Here is an 18719-nt window from a genome sequence, read left to right as displayed (position 1 = left end):
GACAAAGGAATCCATAAACTTCACCAGATTTTCAGAAGAATCCATAACACACAAAAAAGCTAAGAACCTTGGATCTAGTTTAATCTTTTCATTTTATAGATAAGGAAATCAGTGCAAGTATTTATTAAGTACCTTCTATGTGTAAGACATTGTTGTAGGTGCTGGGGATACAAGAATGAATCCCTGTTCAAGGAACCTACATTCTAATAGGAGAGACAATAAAGTCCATATATAACAAAGTCTATACAACATAAATATAAAATGAATCAATACACATATATACAAAGTAGTTCAATATGTGCAGGTGTTGGATGTCAGGCCTTCGCAATTGATGGGGGAGGAGGCAAGTTAAAATAGGCTTCACGTAGAAGATGATGTTTGATTTGCATCTAAAAGGAAAGGATCACACTCTCTGTGAGGTGGGCCAGTGGAAAGAGGAAATTTCCAGCATCTTAGCCAGTTAGTGCAAAGGCAAAGGTGGGAGTGCTTTGAGAAAGGGGCAAAGCTGGGGCTGCATTAAAGTCAGGATCCCTGATTGTTGGAGAGACCAACCAGGCTGTTTGTGGCAGTGGGGAAGATGGGAAAGGGGGGAAAGAATTTGAAAACTAAATAAAAGAGTTTTTATTTGATTCCACAGGCCAGAGGAAGCCCCTAGGATTGAGTGAATTGGGGAAAACCCTGGTCAGATCTTCCCTTAAGAAAAATGGAGACCTAGAGAAGTTAAATGCCAAGGTCATCCTGGTTGCTAGCAGCAGAACCTCAGATGGAATCCAGGCCTAATGATTTATGGAATCCAGAACCTAATGGCTCTCAGAAGCTGGTTCAGTGAGCTACCATGCCCTAAAGCAAGGCTTCTAGTATGGTCTGGGAGTGACATATGGAAAGAGCTTATTGCTTTTCCTGGAGTGGGGAATTATATTTGCCCCTAGAGTTTTGAGGTTTCCCTTGAGGAATTAATTCGGCTTCTTAATTTCTTTGGAAGCCATCCCCCTAAGTACTCATCCCCTGTTGACCCAGTCTCTTCTCTCCTTCCCCTTTTTTGATCTGGCTTCAGTTTTAAATAGTTTACACAATTTTAGAGCATGTCACTATTAAAACCAGTGGCTTTAGTCCAACCCTAAATCATTGTCTTGTTTGAAGATCTCCTCTTCAAATTCTCAGCTTTGCTGTTCTTCCCATTTTCTTTTGTCCTTTGAACATTGATAGGACCAATCACTGTCTCCAGGGGAGCCAGGACAGCCTGCGGAGAGATAGGGTGGTTGTAAAGCAATGTGATCCCTTAGAGAAAGTGGACTGGATTTTGGCATCTAAGAGCCTGGATTCAAATTCTGGCTCAAGTCACTTCATCTATCTGCAACAGTTTCTTCCTATTTAAATGAGGCATTTGGACTAAATGACCCTGAAGTTTATTTTTAAAATTCTGTCTAATTAACCTAAGAGACTATGAACAAAGGAAATAAGTATTTATACCTCCTCCTTTTCCTTTCATTTTCTCCATTAAGGTAAGATAATTTAAAATCATAATACAGAGCTGTGAGGGGCCTTTGAAGCAATTTAGTCCAATACCCAAGAAAAGTGAGACTGGGGGTGAGGGGGTTGTGTTTTACCATAGGTCATGTAGGTAATAAGGAGCTGGGCACTTAAACATAGATGGGATTAAAGCTTAAGTCCTTTGATTCCAATTGTTTTCTTTCCACTGCACTCTGGCAATCCCCAGAGTTTTAGAATCTCAAATTTGGAAGACTCCTCTGAGGGCAGCATCACCAGCCCATCCTTGAACAGAAATTCTCTTTCATTCCTGAAAAGTGATCATCCAGCTTCTGCTGAAAAACATTCAGGGATTGGGAGCTCACTACCCCTCCAGGCAGCCTATTTCCTTGTTGTTGGGGTTCTGATTATTTTCTCGTATATTGAGCTTAAATCTGACTCCCTGAAACAATTGCTCCACCAGGGCTGAGTGGAATCAGTATAATTCCTTCCATATGGCAGCTCTTAATATCCTGGAAGACAGTGATTGTGACACTCCCTCCCGACCAGTTTTCTCTTCAGGCTAAAACATCCTCAGTTCTTTTCACCTGATCCCCAGCCTCTAGGCTTCCTCTAGAACATCAATGTGAGACCCACTGAGTTTGTAGCTAGTTAGTGGTTAGGGAGGGGAAGGGGGTGAATCTGGCAGGTGGAATTAAAATTATTTGATTCACATTTTCAAGTATTAAAGTTTGTTATCCATCTTATTTACCAGGAGAAAAAAGTCTGTGACTCTGATTCCAACATCTCTTTTCTCCTGCCTGATGGCAAAAAAAAATTTGCATCAACATTTCCCAGCCAAGGCCCTAGGGACTCTACATGTAGGCAGAGCTTGTAGAAGAGTGCAAACAGAACTGCTGGCCCCAGGGACTGGAAACCTCACACATTTGGAAGGACAGGATCTCTTTCCCCTTCACTGGGCACAGCTGCTGCTACTGCAGAAACTGCTTTTCCTACCAGAACATCTCCTTTAGAGGCTGAGGTGCTCAGGAAAGTAGCCCTGCCTCCTGACCTGGGCTTCAAGGACTCTCTTTCCTCCCTCAGTCTCAAAACTGATTTGGCTGCTGTGAATGTCAAGGGTCTCATGCTTTTGCCCTGCCTCCTTCACTAAACTCCTGTTCTCTTATGCATCAGTTCTCAAAGAGGGAAGTAAGACCTTGAACCCTTGTCAGGGAAGCAAGATGGGCTCCTTACATCTATGACTGTCGTTGATCACAGTCCTCAGATCCTCTACTCCCCCTTGCTCCTCTAAATTGGCAGCTTTAGAGAGTGAAATTCCCTCTGTGAGGCAGTTGGGGTAATCTGGTTGGCAGATAGACCAAACATTGGGCAGCTTGCTCCTTTTAAGGAAAAGGTAAATTACCCATGATTCTATAGTGGATAATCATTTTAGCTTTTAGAATTTTTGATTAGGCAAGCTTAACTGGTCTAGACAATGCTGCTTTAGCTCAAAGAATCATTTAGTGGTTTTGTTTGAAATGGGCTGCTTAGGGGGGGAAAAAGCTTAGATGCCCAGTTTTCATTTGCCAAATAAAATTCTTTATTTTGTTTATATTGTGAAAGTGATGAGAGTGAGGCAAGATCCACCATCAGTCTCTGTTTCCAGTCTTGCCTTTGTGTCCCCTTCATTTTCTCAGTCATGGGCAGGCAGGCCTGTGCTGCTTGTTCACATTAAGCTGGGGGAGGGAATGACCCAGTAAGGTTTCCAGATCTTAGTAATTGCTGGGCTCTTTCCAAAGCCTTTTGGCTACCCATGCTCCACCTACAATCCTGTAATCACCTGAAACCAGAGATGAACCCCTCCCCCTCTCTATCAGATTATTTCTGCTAGTCTGGGATCCTATGCCAGGTGTTCTTGGAGGAAACAATACTGATCTAACCAAGACTTCTAGTGCCAGATATGATGTTGGCTGACCTTGGGCAAATCACTTCTCTGACCTTCAACTCTTCATTTGTTCGATAAGAAAGGAAGTAGAATGATCTCTAAGGGCCCTTTCAGTTCCAAATCTGTCATCTTTGCCCTTTTCTTTTTGCCTCTTAGATCTGATTTCCCTGTTTGGGCCCAGAGGAGGGGCGGGGTTTTATCCTTAAATATTGACCCTTCAACCTGCTCACAAACTATGCTCTTTGGTAAATGAGTTTTGTCTATGATCTTGGAGTAGGTACTGCTGAGAGAGCAGCTGGAAAGCAGTTGCTGAAGTTGTGATGATGGAGGATTTACCTCCTAACAGCTGAGGCTAATGATGGTGGGAGCGGCAAAGGGCCAAAGGATGGGTGAACAGTAGCCTTTGTTTGATCTTACTTATAATCCAGGGACTTAGAGTCTTTGCTTAAGAAGACCATGAAGGGAGCATGTTGGGGGATGAGGAGTTGAAGTAAAAGTACTATTCAGGATCTCTACATATAGCCAGGTTAGTTCGGTTAACCTGGAACTATGAAGACAAAATCTTAGTTGACTCACAGAGAGCTAGGAACCTCCATTATTTATTAAGGGTTCAGTTTTGTACACAGCTAAAGGTCTGCTTTCTGCAAGATTGCTAGATTAATATTCCTTGTCCCACTTGGAAGTACCAGGGGCTCCAAGCACTGCTTCTGTAGTGAGTTTCTTTGCTGTAGAGTAGGAGCAAGTATGACTTGAAAGGAATAGAGAAGTTCTGATGTTAAAAAGAATATGGGTTTGATTTATAATAATTGTATGAGCTGCCAGATGAAAAGTGCTTATTAAATGCTGATTTCTCTTGCCATTCCTGCCTCCCTGGCAAGATTTCATTTCTTGTCATCTGGAAGGTTTTTCAGTTCCTATGACTCTTTGAACAAAGATACCCTATGGTTTTGTTGAGCCACCAGTCTGACTGGGTACCATTTCATTTAATTGGCTCTATGGAGTAGTAGGAGTTTGGGGCCTGTGTGTAACACCTTCCTACCCACCATTATATAGTCTTATTTTCCATTTCTTTCTACCTACCCAGCTCAGTAGCTAAAGGGTTAATTTTAGTATAGTCACTTTAATACTTACTGGAAAATATAGTGGGGGATAAGTATAGTCAAGAGACAGGGGATTCTAATCGATCTACTAGAGATATGTGAAAGTCAGTTTCTAATCTGAGCTTTATTTTCTCTGTAAAATAAAGATCTTGATCTATTTAGATGATGCAGGAGCCCTTCCAGCTCTGATTTTCTATGTTCTAATGGCCCACTGAACATTGAATGTGTTTTAAGGGGCCTTCTACCAATGGCATTCTGAAATTTCTTCCTAACTTAGTTGCTTCTACAGCTTGCTGCAAAGCCTTGTGATAGGTGAGGGTTTGAAGGTTAAGATGGCTCTATTTCCTGTATAATATGACTACTTTTTTTTTTCAAAAATGAAATTCATATGAGTATTCTTTGGAGCATCTCTTTTCCTCCTTCGTTCTCCCTCACCTGCTGTTCAAGTCCTTTTGACATCTACTCTTCAAATCCCACCAGCCCTGATTGTAGTGAATTTTGTGTAAGCTTTGACTTCAGCAATGTTCACCATTGAAAACTTAGGAGACAGAATATTATCATTTTGTCACTGTGACTTCTTTAAAACACTTTTAGCAAGAAAACAAATATAAGCTCTGGGGCAGAAAATGATTACCTCCTAGGGACTGATGTAAAAATCCTCTTCCTTCCCAGCACCCCCTACAATTACTTTGGTAGAGAAGGGCTATGCCTTAACTATTAACTTTGGATTCTGGCTAAACTGATGGAAATGACCTAAGGGAACTTTGCCTCCTCCAGAGCTCAGCTTTCCTATGGAACCACTAACAGCCTGTGTCTAGTCTCCAAGAAGCTAATGGCCCTTGTAGACAAAAAAATAAACTACTGGAAATACCTACCCTATGCTCTTCAGAGGCTGTCTTCCATTGAGGACTGGTGGTTGAGAATAGACAAACTCTTAACTGACCATTTTTTCCTGATTCACTTGAGTGAATGCTAATGTACTGTCTCCTTTTTGAGTGAACCACAGGCCTCGTTTCTATGGTACCTGTCACCATGGTATCCAGCAAGGTACCATGGTTTCTAGGTGAGCTGATAAGCAAGCCTGTTAAGCAGAAAGGCAAATACAAAAGGAAACAGGCTATGCTCCCTTTTTTTTTTCTCCAGAGGCCTGCCTGGGAAGGACAGGAGAGTTGATTTGTTCAGAGAAGATTCCCTGAGGATAGGTCATAGCAATGTGGGATTCACATTTTATCGCCCTCAAAATCCATAGGCTCTAAGAAGCTTTCCCCTGACACTGAGTTCACAGTTTGGTTTAGGTCACTGGTGCTGTAGGCCAGCATGAAGCTTCCCAGTAAATAACAGTATAGATTCCAAGCATTTGAATCTCTTCTTTTGGTCTTGAGAATATCCCTCCTACTGGCCTCTTTATAGTTAATTAAATCTCCCTCTCAGTCAGTGCTATCTTCATTAACATAAATACATATGGAAATATTTGAGCTCTCCCAGAAGAGGACATGAATGAATGGTTTCAACAGCCCAGATGGCTCTGTATTAACTGGCCTGCTTAAATCAGACAAGAGGGTAAGCCAGAGAAATAGGGTCTGCTCCCATATCCTAGGTTCCCTGTCCTTTACTGGTTCCCTGGGAGTCTCTTTCCAGAAGTCCTCCATTCCTGTAATCAGCTTCACTCATTATTTCTAAAAAGGAAGAAATGGCATGAAATTTTTAAAAGGAAAAAAATTGTGCTTTTCCTCTTTTTAGGGCTTCAGGGCCAGGGGAATTACACAGATACTAATTTGAAATTTCTATTTTCAAAACCTTTTCCTTTCAATAACTAGGAATTACATGTAGGGATTATTATCCCCATTTTACAAATATAAAAACTGAGATTCAGAAGGAAATTGAAAGTATGCTATCATTGAAATATTATTAGATTTGGATTTAGAAGGCTCATGTTCAAATCCTGGCTCTCCTGGTACTCTCTGACCTTGATAAGTCAATAAAGTCCTTTGGACCTCAGTGTCATATCTGCATCTTTAAGGTGAAGGCCTTTGTCTTGAGTTCAGATATGGCCTCTGACTAGCTCTGGTCAAGTCACTTAACTTCAGTTGGCTAGCCCTTGCAGCTCTTCTGTCTTAGAACTGACACTAAGACAGAAGGTAAGGGTTTAAAAAAAATAATAAGGTGAGGCCTTGGACTAGTCCATCTCTAAGATCCCTTTCTGCTCTATAAAGATGTTCCTTACCTATAGTCACCCTCTATTAGAGCTAGAATTGAAACCCAGGTCTTCTATCTAACTGTACAAATAAAGATGGAAATACTTTGAACTACTAGCATCTCAGTGAGTGAGGAAAGTAAATGATAGAGACTGCTTATTAGAATGGCAAGAGCTCTTCACTCCAAATCAAGTAACTGCAGTGCTGGTCCAATTCTGGGGCCAACACACTAAAGTTTCATTTCTTCCTCAATAAAATTAGAAGTTGGACTAGATCAAGAGCTTCTTAATAGTTTTGTGGCATGGACCTCTTTGGTCATCTGGTGAAGTCCATGAAATTCTAATGATATTTGTTTGTTTCTATTTCATTAGCTATTTCTCAACTACAAGTAAAAATTTTTAAAAGCAAACATTTTTTTTTAATTTAAATTTCCAAATTCTCTCCCAGCCTCCCCTCCCTTTTATTTGAGAAGGCAACCAATTTTATTTTGATTATAAATGTGAGGTCGTGCAAAACATTTTCATATTAACCGTGTTGCAGAAGAAAACACAAACAAAAAAATAAAGTTTAAAAATATGCTTCCATATGCATTCAAAGTTCATTAGTTCTCTCTCTGTAGGTAGATAGCACTTTTCCATCATGGATCCTTCGGAATTATCTTGGATCAGTGTCTTGATCAGAGTAGCTTAAGTCTTTCACAATTGATCTTTTTTTTTTAAACTCATAACCTTCCACATTAGAATCAATACTGTCTTGGTTCTAAGGCAGAAGAGTGGTAAGAGCTAGGCAGTGGGGGTTAAGTGACTTGCCCACACTGACACAGATGGTAAGTGTCTGAGATCAGATTTGAACCCAGAACCTCCCATCTCTAGGCCTGGCTCTCAGTCCACTGAACCACCCAGCTGCCCCCTACAGTTGTTCATTCTTACAATATTGTTGCTACTGTATCCAATGTTCCCCGGGTTCTAATTCCTGCACTTTGCATAATGAGTTAATGTAAGTCATTGTAGGTTTTTCTGAACCAACAACCATTGTCATTTCCTGTAGTACAATAGTGATCCAACACAATCATATACCACCACTTGATCAACTATTGTCTAATTGATATATCCCCTTAATTTCTAATTCTTTGTCACCACAAAAAAAAAAGTTGCTATAAATATTTTTGTATAAGCTGGTCATTTCCCCTTTCTAATGATGTTTTGAAATGCATGAGATAAAACATATAAGATTACAAAAGAAACCAATTATATTAAACAATACGGTTATAAAATTTTTTTTTACATTCACATAGACCCCAAGTTAGGAATCCCAATACTAGACAGTTTCTGAGGTTTCTTTTAGTCAGACATTGTGGATCTCTGATTATAGTAGATAAAAGTCAGTAATCTGAACTCTGAATCTAGCCAGTGCCCTTACCTCCTTGATCATTTTTCCAGTACTTAGAAGTTATAACATATACTGAAGGAATGCCAAACTTTAACTTCTGTCTTCCTGAAATAACACAACAAATCTTGATATTGGAAACAGTGGTAACCATATCCAATGAGTTCCATTGAAACCTTGAATGTAAAAGAGAAATTCCCACTGGTACTTGCATTAAAACAACCCTAGTTACATCATCAGAAAGGTTGTCATTACCTACCATTCTAACAAAAAGAACTTGAATTATGAATGAGAGAACAAGATTTTGCTCATTGTTCCTGATCCTTGGAACATATGGGCACAGGTTGATAGGAAAGGGAAATGGCATTTATGCTGGGGGAAGGATACTCAACAAATTGACAAGCAATAATAGTCATTACTTATGTTTCTATAATGTTTTAAAGTGTGTGGAGCATTTTACTTATGTTATGTGATAATACCACCTCTCTGTGAGAAAGGTGTTGTTACTATTCCCATTTCACAGATGAGGAAACAGAGCCTTGGGTTAGGTTAGTTACTGAAGACCATATAGCTAATAACATCTGAGGCAGGATATGAACCCAGGTTTTCTTGCCTCCAAGACTAGCAGTCTGACACATCATCTTTATTATTTCATTCTGAAGTGAATGGAGAGCAGCCACAGGAGGGTTGGCCTTTGGTCATCAAAATCCATGAAGGATTTCTATAGAAGTTAGGATTTTATTTGGGACCAGAAGTCAAAAGAGGAGGGAGAGCATTCCAGTCGTGAAGAAAAGCCAGTAAAAAATCTCAGATTTAGGAGATGGATCATCAGTTCTAAGAGAGAACATAAGTTTTTTGGGTGTGTGTGTGTGTGTGTGTGTGTGTGTGTGTGTGTGTGTTTTTAATAAAACCATGTTAGATTAGGGAAAAAAATTGTTCTAGGGGAAAGACAATTTAGTTTTTGACATGTTGGGATTAATATGTCTAAGGATTCTTCAATTCAAGATGTCTATTAGGCTGTTGAAGAAGAAAAGTTAAGACTAGATATATAGATCTGAGAATCATCTTTATAGAAATGATTGGAAGCTAATGAGATCACCAAGTCAAGTAGTATATAGGGAGTAGAGAAAAGAGATGAAGAGTAGAGCCTTGGTGGATAATATAAATCACTATTAGCAAGTGAGTCTTGAATGAAGATATTGCAGAGACTTAAAGATCAGAAAGGTGAGAGAACTAGGAGGAAAAAACCTTGAACATATCAGTCACTAAACCTTTATTAAGCACCTGTTATGTGCCAGGTGTCATACCAAACACTAGGACTGCAAAAAGGGGCAAAAGAGAGTCCCTTCCCTCGAGTAGCTTATAGTCTAATAGGAAAGAAAAACAAACAAATATTGATTAACAAGTTATAGACAATAAAGAGGCAAGACATTGGAATTAAGTAGGGTTGGGAAAGGTAAGATTTTAGCTGGGACTTAAAGGAAACTGGGGAAGGCAGAAGGAAGAGAGGAAGAGTATTCTAGGCATGAAGGAGGCCAGTGTCACTGGACCACAGTGAGGAGAAGGTGGCCCTCAGTGGAAGGTGAGGAAAGATTGGAAAGGTAGGAGCAGGATAACCCTTGAACACCAAAGCAGAGAATTCTGGACTTGATCCTGAAGACAAAAGGGAAACATTGAAGTTTATTGAGATGAGGAAGGACATGGTCATACCTACATTTTACGAAAATCACTGGTAAATAAATGGAGGATGAATTGAAGAGAAATTTCAGGTGGGCAGACCCACCAAAAAGCTATTGCAATAATCCAAGCATGACGTGATGGAGGACCTGCACTATAGGAGTGGCAATGTCAGAGGAGATAGTACAAAGGTGAAATCTACTGCCTTCAGTAATAGCTTGAATATGAGGTGTGAGAGAAAGTGAGGAGTCCAGGATGACTCATAGTTTGCAAATCTGAGGATGGGGATGGGGCCCTTTACAGTAATAGGAAATCTGGTGAGGAGCAGGATGGAATGAATTTAGGTGGAAAGATAATGAATTCCTTTTGAACCCTGAATTTAATGCATCTATCAGACATCCAGTTTGAGATGTCTGAGAAGGGCAGTTGGAGATCTGAGAAGAAGATGATCACTAGTGTCCAGCTGCAGAGAGTTTAAGAAGGCTAAGGATTAAAAAAATTAAAAAGGCTATTTAATTTGTCAATTAAGAGATTGTTAGTCATTTTGGAGAGATCAGTTCCGATTGAATGATATCAGAAACCAGACAATAGAGAATTAGGAGAAGTCGAGGCACAATTGGAAGCGTACTTCTCAGATTGAGCCAAGAAAGGGTGTAGAGAGATAACATGATCACTAGCAGGGATGAATGGGTCAAACAAGGGTGGTTTGAGATTGGAGAAGACAGAGCCATGTTTTTCAGGCAGTAGAGAAGCAGCCAGAATTTGGCGAGATTAGCCAGAGAGCAAGGCTGGAAGAAGAGGAAATGTGCTGGATAAGAGGAATAGGCTCAGTTGTACAGGTGGATTTTGCCTTGGCAAGAAGGGTCAACTCTTTGTGAGACAGGTGAAAGGGAAGGTAATGATGGAAGGCATCTCAATAATATCTCCAGTAGAAGAGAGAACTTAACAGAGCTTCCTGGAAACAAGTTCCCTCTGAAGAGTTAATTCCCCCATTAATTACTTGTGCCAAGGAAAGGCTCGTCATTTTAAGTCCTTTTCCTCCATTGAGGGGACTTCATGCATATCGAAACTCCTCAAACACCTTAATTTCAGTTATTTAACTTACTCATTTCAAATGACCTATTTCTCTTACTTCAATTCAGCCAGACATGAAGGTAGTATACACTTGTTCTTGCCATCACCCACAAATTAATGGCTTCCAGGTTCATGAACTCTAAAATTCTCATCACAATCTATATCTATTACGATTCCACCACTTTTTCTGCCTTGCAATGAGAAACCCTATTTTTTGTCTATATTGTATTAGTCTCTCAGCCCTTCACTTCTTTCCCAGGGCATCAACCCAACACTATACATCTTCCCTTCCCCATCTTCACTCCTTGGTGAATTAGTTCAACTCTATATGATCTTCTTAAATCCTTTGTTCCACTAAAATCACTCCAAAGTTACCAATGAGCTCTTTTTTTTTTTTTAACCCTAACCTTTCCATCTTTAAATCAACACTAAATATTGGTTCCAAGGCAAAAGAATGGTAAGGAGGGACAGTTTGGTGGTTCAATGGATAGAGAGCCATGTCTAGAGATGGGAGGTCCTTGGTTCATATCTTGCCTTAGACACTTTCTAGCTATGTGACCTTGGGCAAGTCACTTAACCCCATTGCCTAGCCTTTATCACTCTTCTGCCTTGGAACCAATACAAAGTATTAATTCTAAGGCTGAAGGTAAGAGTTTTTAAAAAGAATAATGGTAAGTACTAAGCAATTTAGATTAAGTGATTTGCCCAGGGTCACATAGCTAGGAAGTATCTGAGATTGATTTTGAACCCAGGACCTCCTATTTCTAGAACTGTCTCTCTTATCCACTGAGCTACCTCACTGCCCCCTCCAACTACCTTTTTGGATACCTTTAGACATATAGATATCTCTAGACATCTTAAACTCAACATGTCCAAAATTATCCTAACCCCATAATCCTCCCTCTTTCCGATCTTCCTTATTGCTGTTAAGGTATCACCATCTTCCCAGTCTCCCAAATCTATAATCTAGGTTTCATCCTCAACTATACACTCTCATTTCCCATAGCCAATCTGTTGCCAAGATCTTTCGATTTTACCTTCATAACATTTCTCTAGTATGTTCCCTTCTTTCTTTTAACACTGACACCGTCCTGATCCAGGCTTTCATCACCTTGTGCCTGAAATATTGTAGTAGCCTTCTGGTTGACCTACCTGGACAAGTTTCTCCCCCTCCATTCTCCATTCAATTCATTAAGTGATCTTAAATTGGAGATCTGACCAAGTCATCCTGCCCCAACATACTCATGCTATGTTTCTATGTCTCTGTCTCCATCTCCCCTTCTCTTTCTCTCCCTCCTGCCCACTAAATTCCAGAGACTCCCTATCACCCCCAGGATGAAATATAAAATCCTCTGTATGATGTTCAAAACTCTTTCATAATATAATATCCTCCTTTCCTCCCATAATCTTGCATCCATTGACATTGGCCTCCTTGCTGTTCCTTAAATAAAACATTATCTCCTGCCCCCTGACATTTTCCCTGGCTATCTCTTCTATCCCTTAGACTAGACTTCTCTCCTTCCTTCCCTTTGATTCTGTTGCCTTCCTTTGGTTAATTATCTCCATTTTGTTTGGACATAGCTATTTGCATATTGTCTCCATTGGATTGTGACCTCCTTTGAGATCAGAGACTGTCTTTTGTATTCCCAGCACTTAGTGCTGTGCCTGGCACATGCTTAATAAATGTTTATTGACTGACTGATCACCTATTCAAAATGCTTATTAAGGTAGAAGTTGGGCTAGATGAGCTCTAAAGTCCCTTACAACTCTGAAACTCTGGCTTTTGACTATCTACTTCTTTCCATTACTTAATATTGTAATTAACATATCACTCTGTTCGATATCTTTTCATTCCCTATTAAATCAGCAGTTCTGGACAGGTTGGTAGAATAGGCATGTTGTTATATTATTCTTATTTGATAGAGTAAGGGAACAGAACAATTTGCTGAAACACACAGCTACCAGTGGCAGAGCCTAACAGGAGAAACCAGACTCAGACTCCACCCAACTCACAGTTCAGTGTTTTTTGGACATTTTAGACAATTCTAGGAGGCCCTAAAATTAGACCCTACAAGCTGGAAGTTCTTCTTGTAGCCCTTTGGTTACCAGTAGCTAAACCTAAAAGGACAGGTGGAGCAAACATTGGATATTGTAGAAGAGGTACTTCTCTTTGGCCTTGGGGAGAGACTAACCTGTGCAAAAACCATCAGACTTGATCTGATTAAAAACCTAGGGGCAGCTGAGGAGCTCAATGGATTGAGAGCCAGGTCCTATGTTCAAATCTGGCCTCAGACATTTTCCAGCTGTGTGACGCTGGACAAGTCACTTCATCCCCATTGCCTAGCCCTTATCACTCTTCTACCTTGGAACTAATACATAATATTGATTGTAATGTGAAAGGTGTTTAAAAAACCCCATAGTGTTCAAATCTTTAGCTGGACAGATGGAAAATTAGAATCACATAACATATAATGCTGTTAAATAGGGGTGTTCTATGGGAGGTCAGGGAGGGTTGAGGACAAAGAATAAAGCAACTAGCACTATCCAGTCAGGTGTGACTATGCAGAAGAAAAAACATTTTACTTAATGGACAGTCAGGCATGACTGCTCAGTGACTCAGTTTAAATTCAGAAAATTGCAACAACTCTCCTTTCTATCATGCCTTTCTCTCTCACAGTGGTCTTGTGAGAGAAAACGTATATGTAGTATTAGTCCTATCTTACATTTAAAAAAACTCAACCTTGGGGACATGACAGAGGATAGACTCTAAATGAACACTCTAATGCAAATACTATCAACAAAGCAATGGGTTCAAATCAAGAAAACATCTAATGCCCAGTGGACTTACGCGTCGGCTATGGGGGGTGGGGGGGGGAGGAAAAGAAAATGATCTATGTCTTTAACGAATAATGCTTGGAAATGACCAAATAAAATATATTTAAAAAAAAAAAAAAAACTCAACCTTAGAGAAGATTAATGATTTGCTTACGGTCATATGGCTATTAAATACTGGAGCTAGGATTGAAATTTAGGTCCCCTGACCCTGAGTCTCCTTTTCCTATACTATAGTGTCTGTATTAAAGTGATGCACACAGAGAGATCTTGACTCAGTGTGGCCTCATTCTGTCCTCATTTGTCAGTCAATAAACATTAAGCATCTACTGTATACTAAGAGCTGAGGATACAAAAAGAAAAAAGACTGTCTCTACCCTCAAAGAGCTCACAGTCTAATGGAGGGGACCATAAGTAAACAAATATGCATGAAAAATAACAAAGGGAAAAGTACTAGAATTAAGAGAGGTTGGACAAGACTTCATGTAGAAGGTGGGATTTTAGTTGGCATTCAGAGGAAACCATGGGGCATAGATGAGTATGGAGAATATTCCAGTCATGAAGACAGTCATAAAAAATACCCAGAGCCCCGGGGGTGGGGAAGGGCAGCTGGGTAGTTCAGTGGATTTGAGAGCCAGGCCTAGAGATGGGAGGTTCTGGGTTCAAATCTGGTCTCAGACACTTACCATCTGTGTGACCCTGGGCAAGTCACTTAACCCCAGTTGCCTAGCCCTTACCACTCTTCTGCCTTGGAACCAATACATAGTATTGTAGGTAAGGGTTTACAAACAACAAAAACAACAAAAAAAATTTTCTTACACATTAAAACAGCCAGGAGGCTTATGTCCCTGGATCAAATAGTATATAGCAGAGAGGAAAATATGAGAAGCCTGGAAAGGTTAGGCGGGGAGCTAAGTTGTAGAGCTCTGAATGCTAAATAGAAAATTGTGTATTTGATCTTGGAGATGATAGGGAGTTACTGGAGTTTACTGAGTTGGGGAGTGATGTGGTCAGATTTGCACTTTAGAGAAAACCACTTTGATGGGGGAATGAAATAGAGTGCGGAGAGGCTGTCCCACAGCAGACTATTGTAATATCCCAGGCTTCATGTGATGAAGACCTGCACCAGAGTGGTTGCCTCATCAGGGGAGAGAAGGAGGCATAAAGGAGAGATACTACAAAGGGGAAGGCAGTGAAATGATAGTAAAGATCCCAGAATGACCCCTAGATTTCAAACCTTAGGGAGGATGAGATTGCATTCTACAGTAATAGGGAAAGTGGGAAGAGGGAAGGGTTTGGGGAAAAGAATATATTGAATTCAGTTTTGGATATATGGAAATCCACCAGACATCCACTTTGGGTGGATTATCCAGTTGGAGATTGGAGACTAAAAGTAAGCAGAGTTTGGGGGAAAGCTAGGCAGATTTGAGAAGTCAGCATAGAGATGGTAATTACATAGTCTTTTTGACTGCTATCACATTTCAGTGTTACAAATGTCCACTATAGTGGACAGAGGAAAGACTTAACAGAAGAACCCAATTAACTGTCTACTAAAATATAGGAAAAAATTCCTCCTAGTCTGGGGAGTAGAGAGGGACCTGTGATTTCATTGTTATAAGAAACTGCACTGCCCCTGAACATACACATTTGGAGAGTTGCTTTAGGCATTCACCCTAATAATAGCTTCCATTTCAAGAAATCTTTATGATTTACAGAGGGCTTTCCACACAATAACAGTATGAAGTAGTGCCAGTATTATATCTGTTTTACTGATAAAGCTACTAAGTTTTTAAGAGCCTTGCCCATGGTCACACAGCTGGGAAGTATTGATGCTAGGGCTCTATCCCAGGTCCTATTGACTCATGTCCCTTGTGCCTCATTCCAGGGTAACCTGGTGGCCCTTTCTCAGTTGCTTAATAGTTATATCTTAGTGTCTTACCGAAACCCAGCTGCTCCAGAATGGGGAGGCTTGAAGTAAAGTTCCTCTTTTGCTGGCTCTTCCCTTCCATTGGTCTGTTCCTATTGAATTTTACTTATAAAATTTCATTTAGCTTCAGTGAGGCTCTCTGTAAATTAAGATGTTTTAAGAGTGATCCATGTTAAGTAACTTAGGAACCTCAGTATAGGAACCTACATTTGGTATATGGAATCTTGTGCGCGCGCGCAAAGATAAAGAGCTGGGAGCCCATGAGGTTCAATGACTTTTATAGAGTCTCACAGTTGAACCCTTCTGATTTAGAACTTTAAAAAGCTAAGTTCACAAGCATCTGATTCTTTGCCTGTTTGCTTGTACTGTCCTAGGTGGACTACAGTGGCCCTTAGCTTCTACCTCATTCGTCAATAACAGAAATAGAATGGGCACCTGATTTCCAGATGCCCAGGAGTCAGGTATTTTATTTATTGGTTCTGATTATCAGGCAGGGCTTTGAAAACTGGGGCTTTTTGGTGTTTAAACATCAGCCTGCTAAGGAAGAGACGAGAGCAGGAATTCTTTCTTTCCCTTGACTAAAAGCCAGAATAATAGGAGACAGGGCAGTTGAAAATCATCAAAAGCACACAGAGGCAGTCTACACCAGCAACTCTAAAAAAGGCGGGATTAGATGGGGGTCATGGCCACCCCACCAATTTTACCAAAATTGATCATTTCTTGGGCTCTTGCAGCTGGTTTCGTAAGAAACACCCCCAGGCAGAGGCCCTGGTTCCCATTCCTCCCAGCCCGGAAACCAAGGACAGGTGGCGAAGTATGACAGTGGTGCCTTATCTGGAGGATCTGCATGGCTACAATGAGGAAGAGGACGATGACCTCTTTGACATTGAGGATGACATCATCTATACTCAGGATTTTACAGTACCAGGTAAGTTGGGTATTGGGAAGAAAGCTCCAAAATCAGTCCAGAAAGATCATTGGGAAGGATTTCAGAATGGAAACTGTGTTGTGGCAGGAAGAGCACTTGATTTGGAGTTAGACAGCTGACTTGGTTCCAGTCCTCACTGCTATTTCCCAAGTTACAACCTTGGGCAAGGTGTTTAAGCTCTCTCTTTGTGTTTGGGTTTCCTATTCTATGAAAGTGGGATAACAGGTTCTGCATACCTTCCTATCAAAGCTCTATCTAGTGAGGCACAAATAAGATAATAGATGTAAAGTATTCTATAAACAGTAAGCACAGTATCAATATGCCTGATTGTTCATTATCATTATCAATAATACTCACCATTTTTAAGTAGTCACCCCCTGCTTTTGTAGTTGCCCAGGGTGAAGCAACTCTTCTAGTTAGTAACTGGTAGACTAGAGAGTCTTTAGGCCTCCATCTCATTGACATTCCTATTTTGGGTACAGGACACCTTCAGGACAGATGGATCATACTCTTTCCCCTCATGGTTCCCCTAACAGCTAATGCAGTCAGAGAAGACCTTTTGTCCAAGAGGGGTTTGCCAGACATTGTTGACTCCTAAGGGATCCAGTTGTTCCGTACACTTCGTTCCTCAGCCAGTTTGCCAGTCTGACTCAGGCATGAAGCCAAGTTTGCCTTTACTATGTAGAGAGCACCTGCCATGTTCATAAGAAATTGTAATTATCTTTTTAGTCATCTGGATAGTTTTCTGGTTGGCTTTTAGTCAAGCTCTCTTTAGTTTTTGTAGAATTTCCTCTCTCAAGACATTTTCTCACCACTTTTCATAAAAAATACACATACATTCATTTTCATGTATGCACACACACAGTCAAGCAAACAAATCTTCCCCTCTCCTCATTTGAATTCTCTCTGATAGGTAAGGATCATAGGATCATGGGGAAGATGGGAATGAACTTATATGTCAGACGACTACTAACTTATCAACTGCCTTACCCAGAACTGATCATTCATAGATCACCAACCTTATTCTAGAACTGTTTCCTTACAACTAGTCATTTCCCTCCCTTAGTAATAAATAGTGAAGAAGAATTTGCAGCTCTAGAAAAACCATCCCAAGAGTTTCTTTTTGGAATTTAATCACTATTTCTCTTCCTTCTTAGTCTCACAGATTTGGGAGAATTCTTGAAAATAGGGTGATGAGCCACTTTGTAGTGGTGTGGCTTTCCCAGACCCAGATGCTGTTTCTAGACAAATAGAAGGCACAATGTTGATTTCTGGACAGTTCCACCCAGGAAGCCCCTGTGACCTAAGGGAGGGGAGAGAGGGAGAGGCCCAGTAGCCCAGTGAGAGCACTTTCTCCCTCCCCTTTGTGGGGTAAGGTGGGAAGGAGTATGATACTCGGGGTGTGGGGGGCGGGGACAGGGCCCAGCACTCTGTCTCTAAAAGGTTTGCCAGCACTGATCTAGTACAACCCTTTTATTTTGGAAATGAAGAAACTGAGGCCCAGGGAAATTAAATTATTTACTTGAGGTCACTCAGCTAGTGTGCCTATTGGGTAGGTCCTTTGATTCCTCACTCTCTCCTTTTCCCAGAGTGGTAATGCACAAAGTACTTAATAAACCTTAAAAGGCAATAGGTATGGTTGCTGAATTTCTAGGGTCAGAGAATTCAGCACCTTTTGCCCAATGTGATGAAGAAATTCTGACCTAACATGGCAGTCATACCACCTATCTCTGGACTAGATCCAGAGCCTTGCTCATCTCCTTCCAAAGCTTGTACTTCACTAACCTGACCTACAAGTACCCAAGACCACTTCATAATATCTTCATAATTCTCTACAATATTTCAAGAGTCTCTGTATTTATCACAGGAAATACAGAATCCCTTGAAATTTTGTATTACCAACACAGATTATAATTCTCTTTAATTTGGGAATAGGTTTTTGAGGACTAAAGTGAAAAAATTACTCTGAGGCCAGCCTGCTGATGTTGTTCTCTATTTAGGCAGGTCCTCGGAAGACATCATTCAGAGTAGTTGTTGTCGTGATAACTGTGTCCTGAATTTTCTAGAGGCTTAGATAGAGTCTTCTTCGATGGCTCACCGAAATATGGAGTGGAACCTAGGTTCTAGAAGAACACATAAGCTTTGTCATGTCCTACCCAATATGAATGTAGCAACAGACTGTGTTGGT

At 40.6% G+C, this 18719-nt stretch overlaps 1 protein-coding gene across 5 annotated transcripts in view; it reads left to right on the top strand.

Annotated features, from left to right (window-relative positions):
- The window catches only part of STK11 (serine/threonine kinase 11), a 168845-nt gene that overhangs the window by 113856 nt on the left and 36270 nt on the right, over positions 1–18719 (top strand). For all 5 annotated transcript variants that reach the window (XR_465843.3, XM_056822248.1, XM_007489369.3 and 2 more), the window contains exon 8: positions 16338–16531. Coding sequence is in view for 4 of the 5 variants with exons in the window: in XM_056822248.1 (XP_056678226.1) it covers positions 16338–16531 (194 nt within the window). In the remaining variant the exon portion in view is untranslated. The remainder of the gene's footprint in view (positions 1–16337; positions 16532–18719) is intronic.

This window comes from Monodelphis domestica, chromosome 3 (genome assembly GCF_027887165.1).
Source record: "Monodelphis domestica isolate mMonDom1 chromosome 3, mMonDom1.pri, whole genome shotgun sequence".
NCBI lineage: Eukaryota > Metazoa > Chordata > Mammalia > Didelphimorphia > Didelphidae > Monodelphis > Monodelphis domestica.
This window is presented reverse-complemented; position numbering and strand designations above follow the sequence as displayed.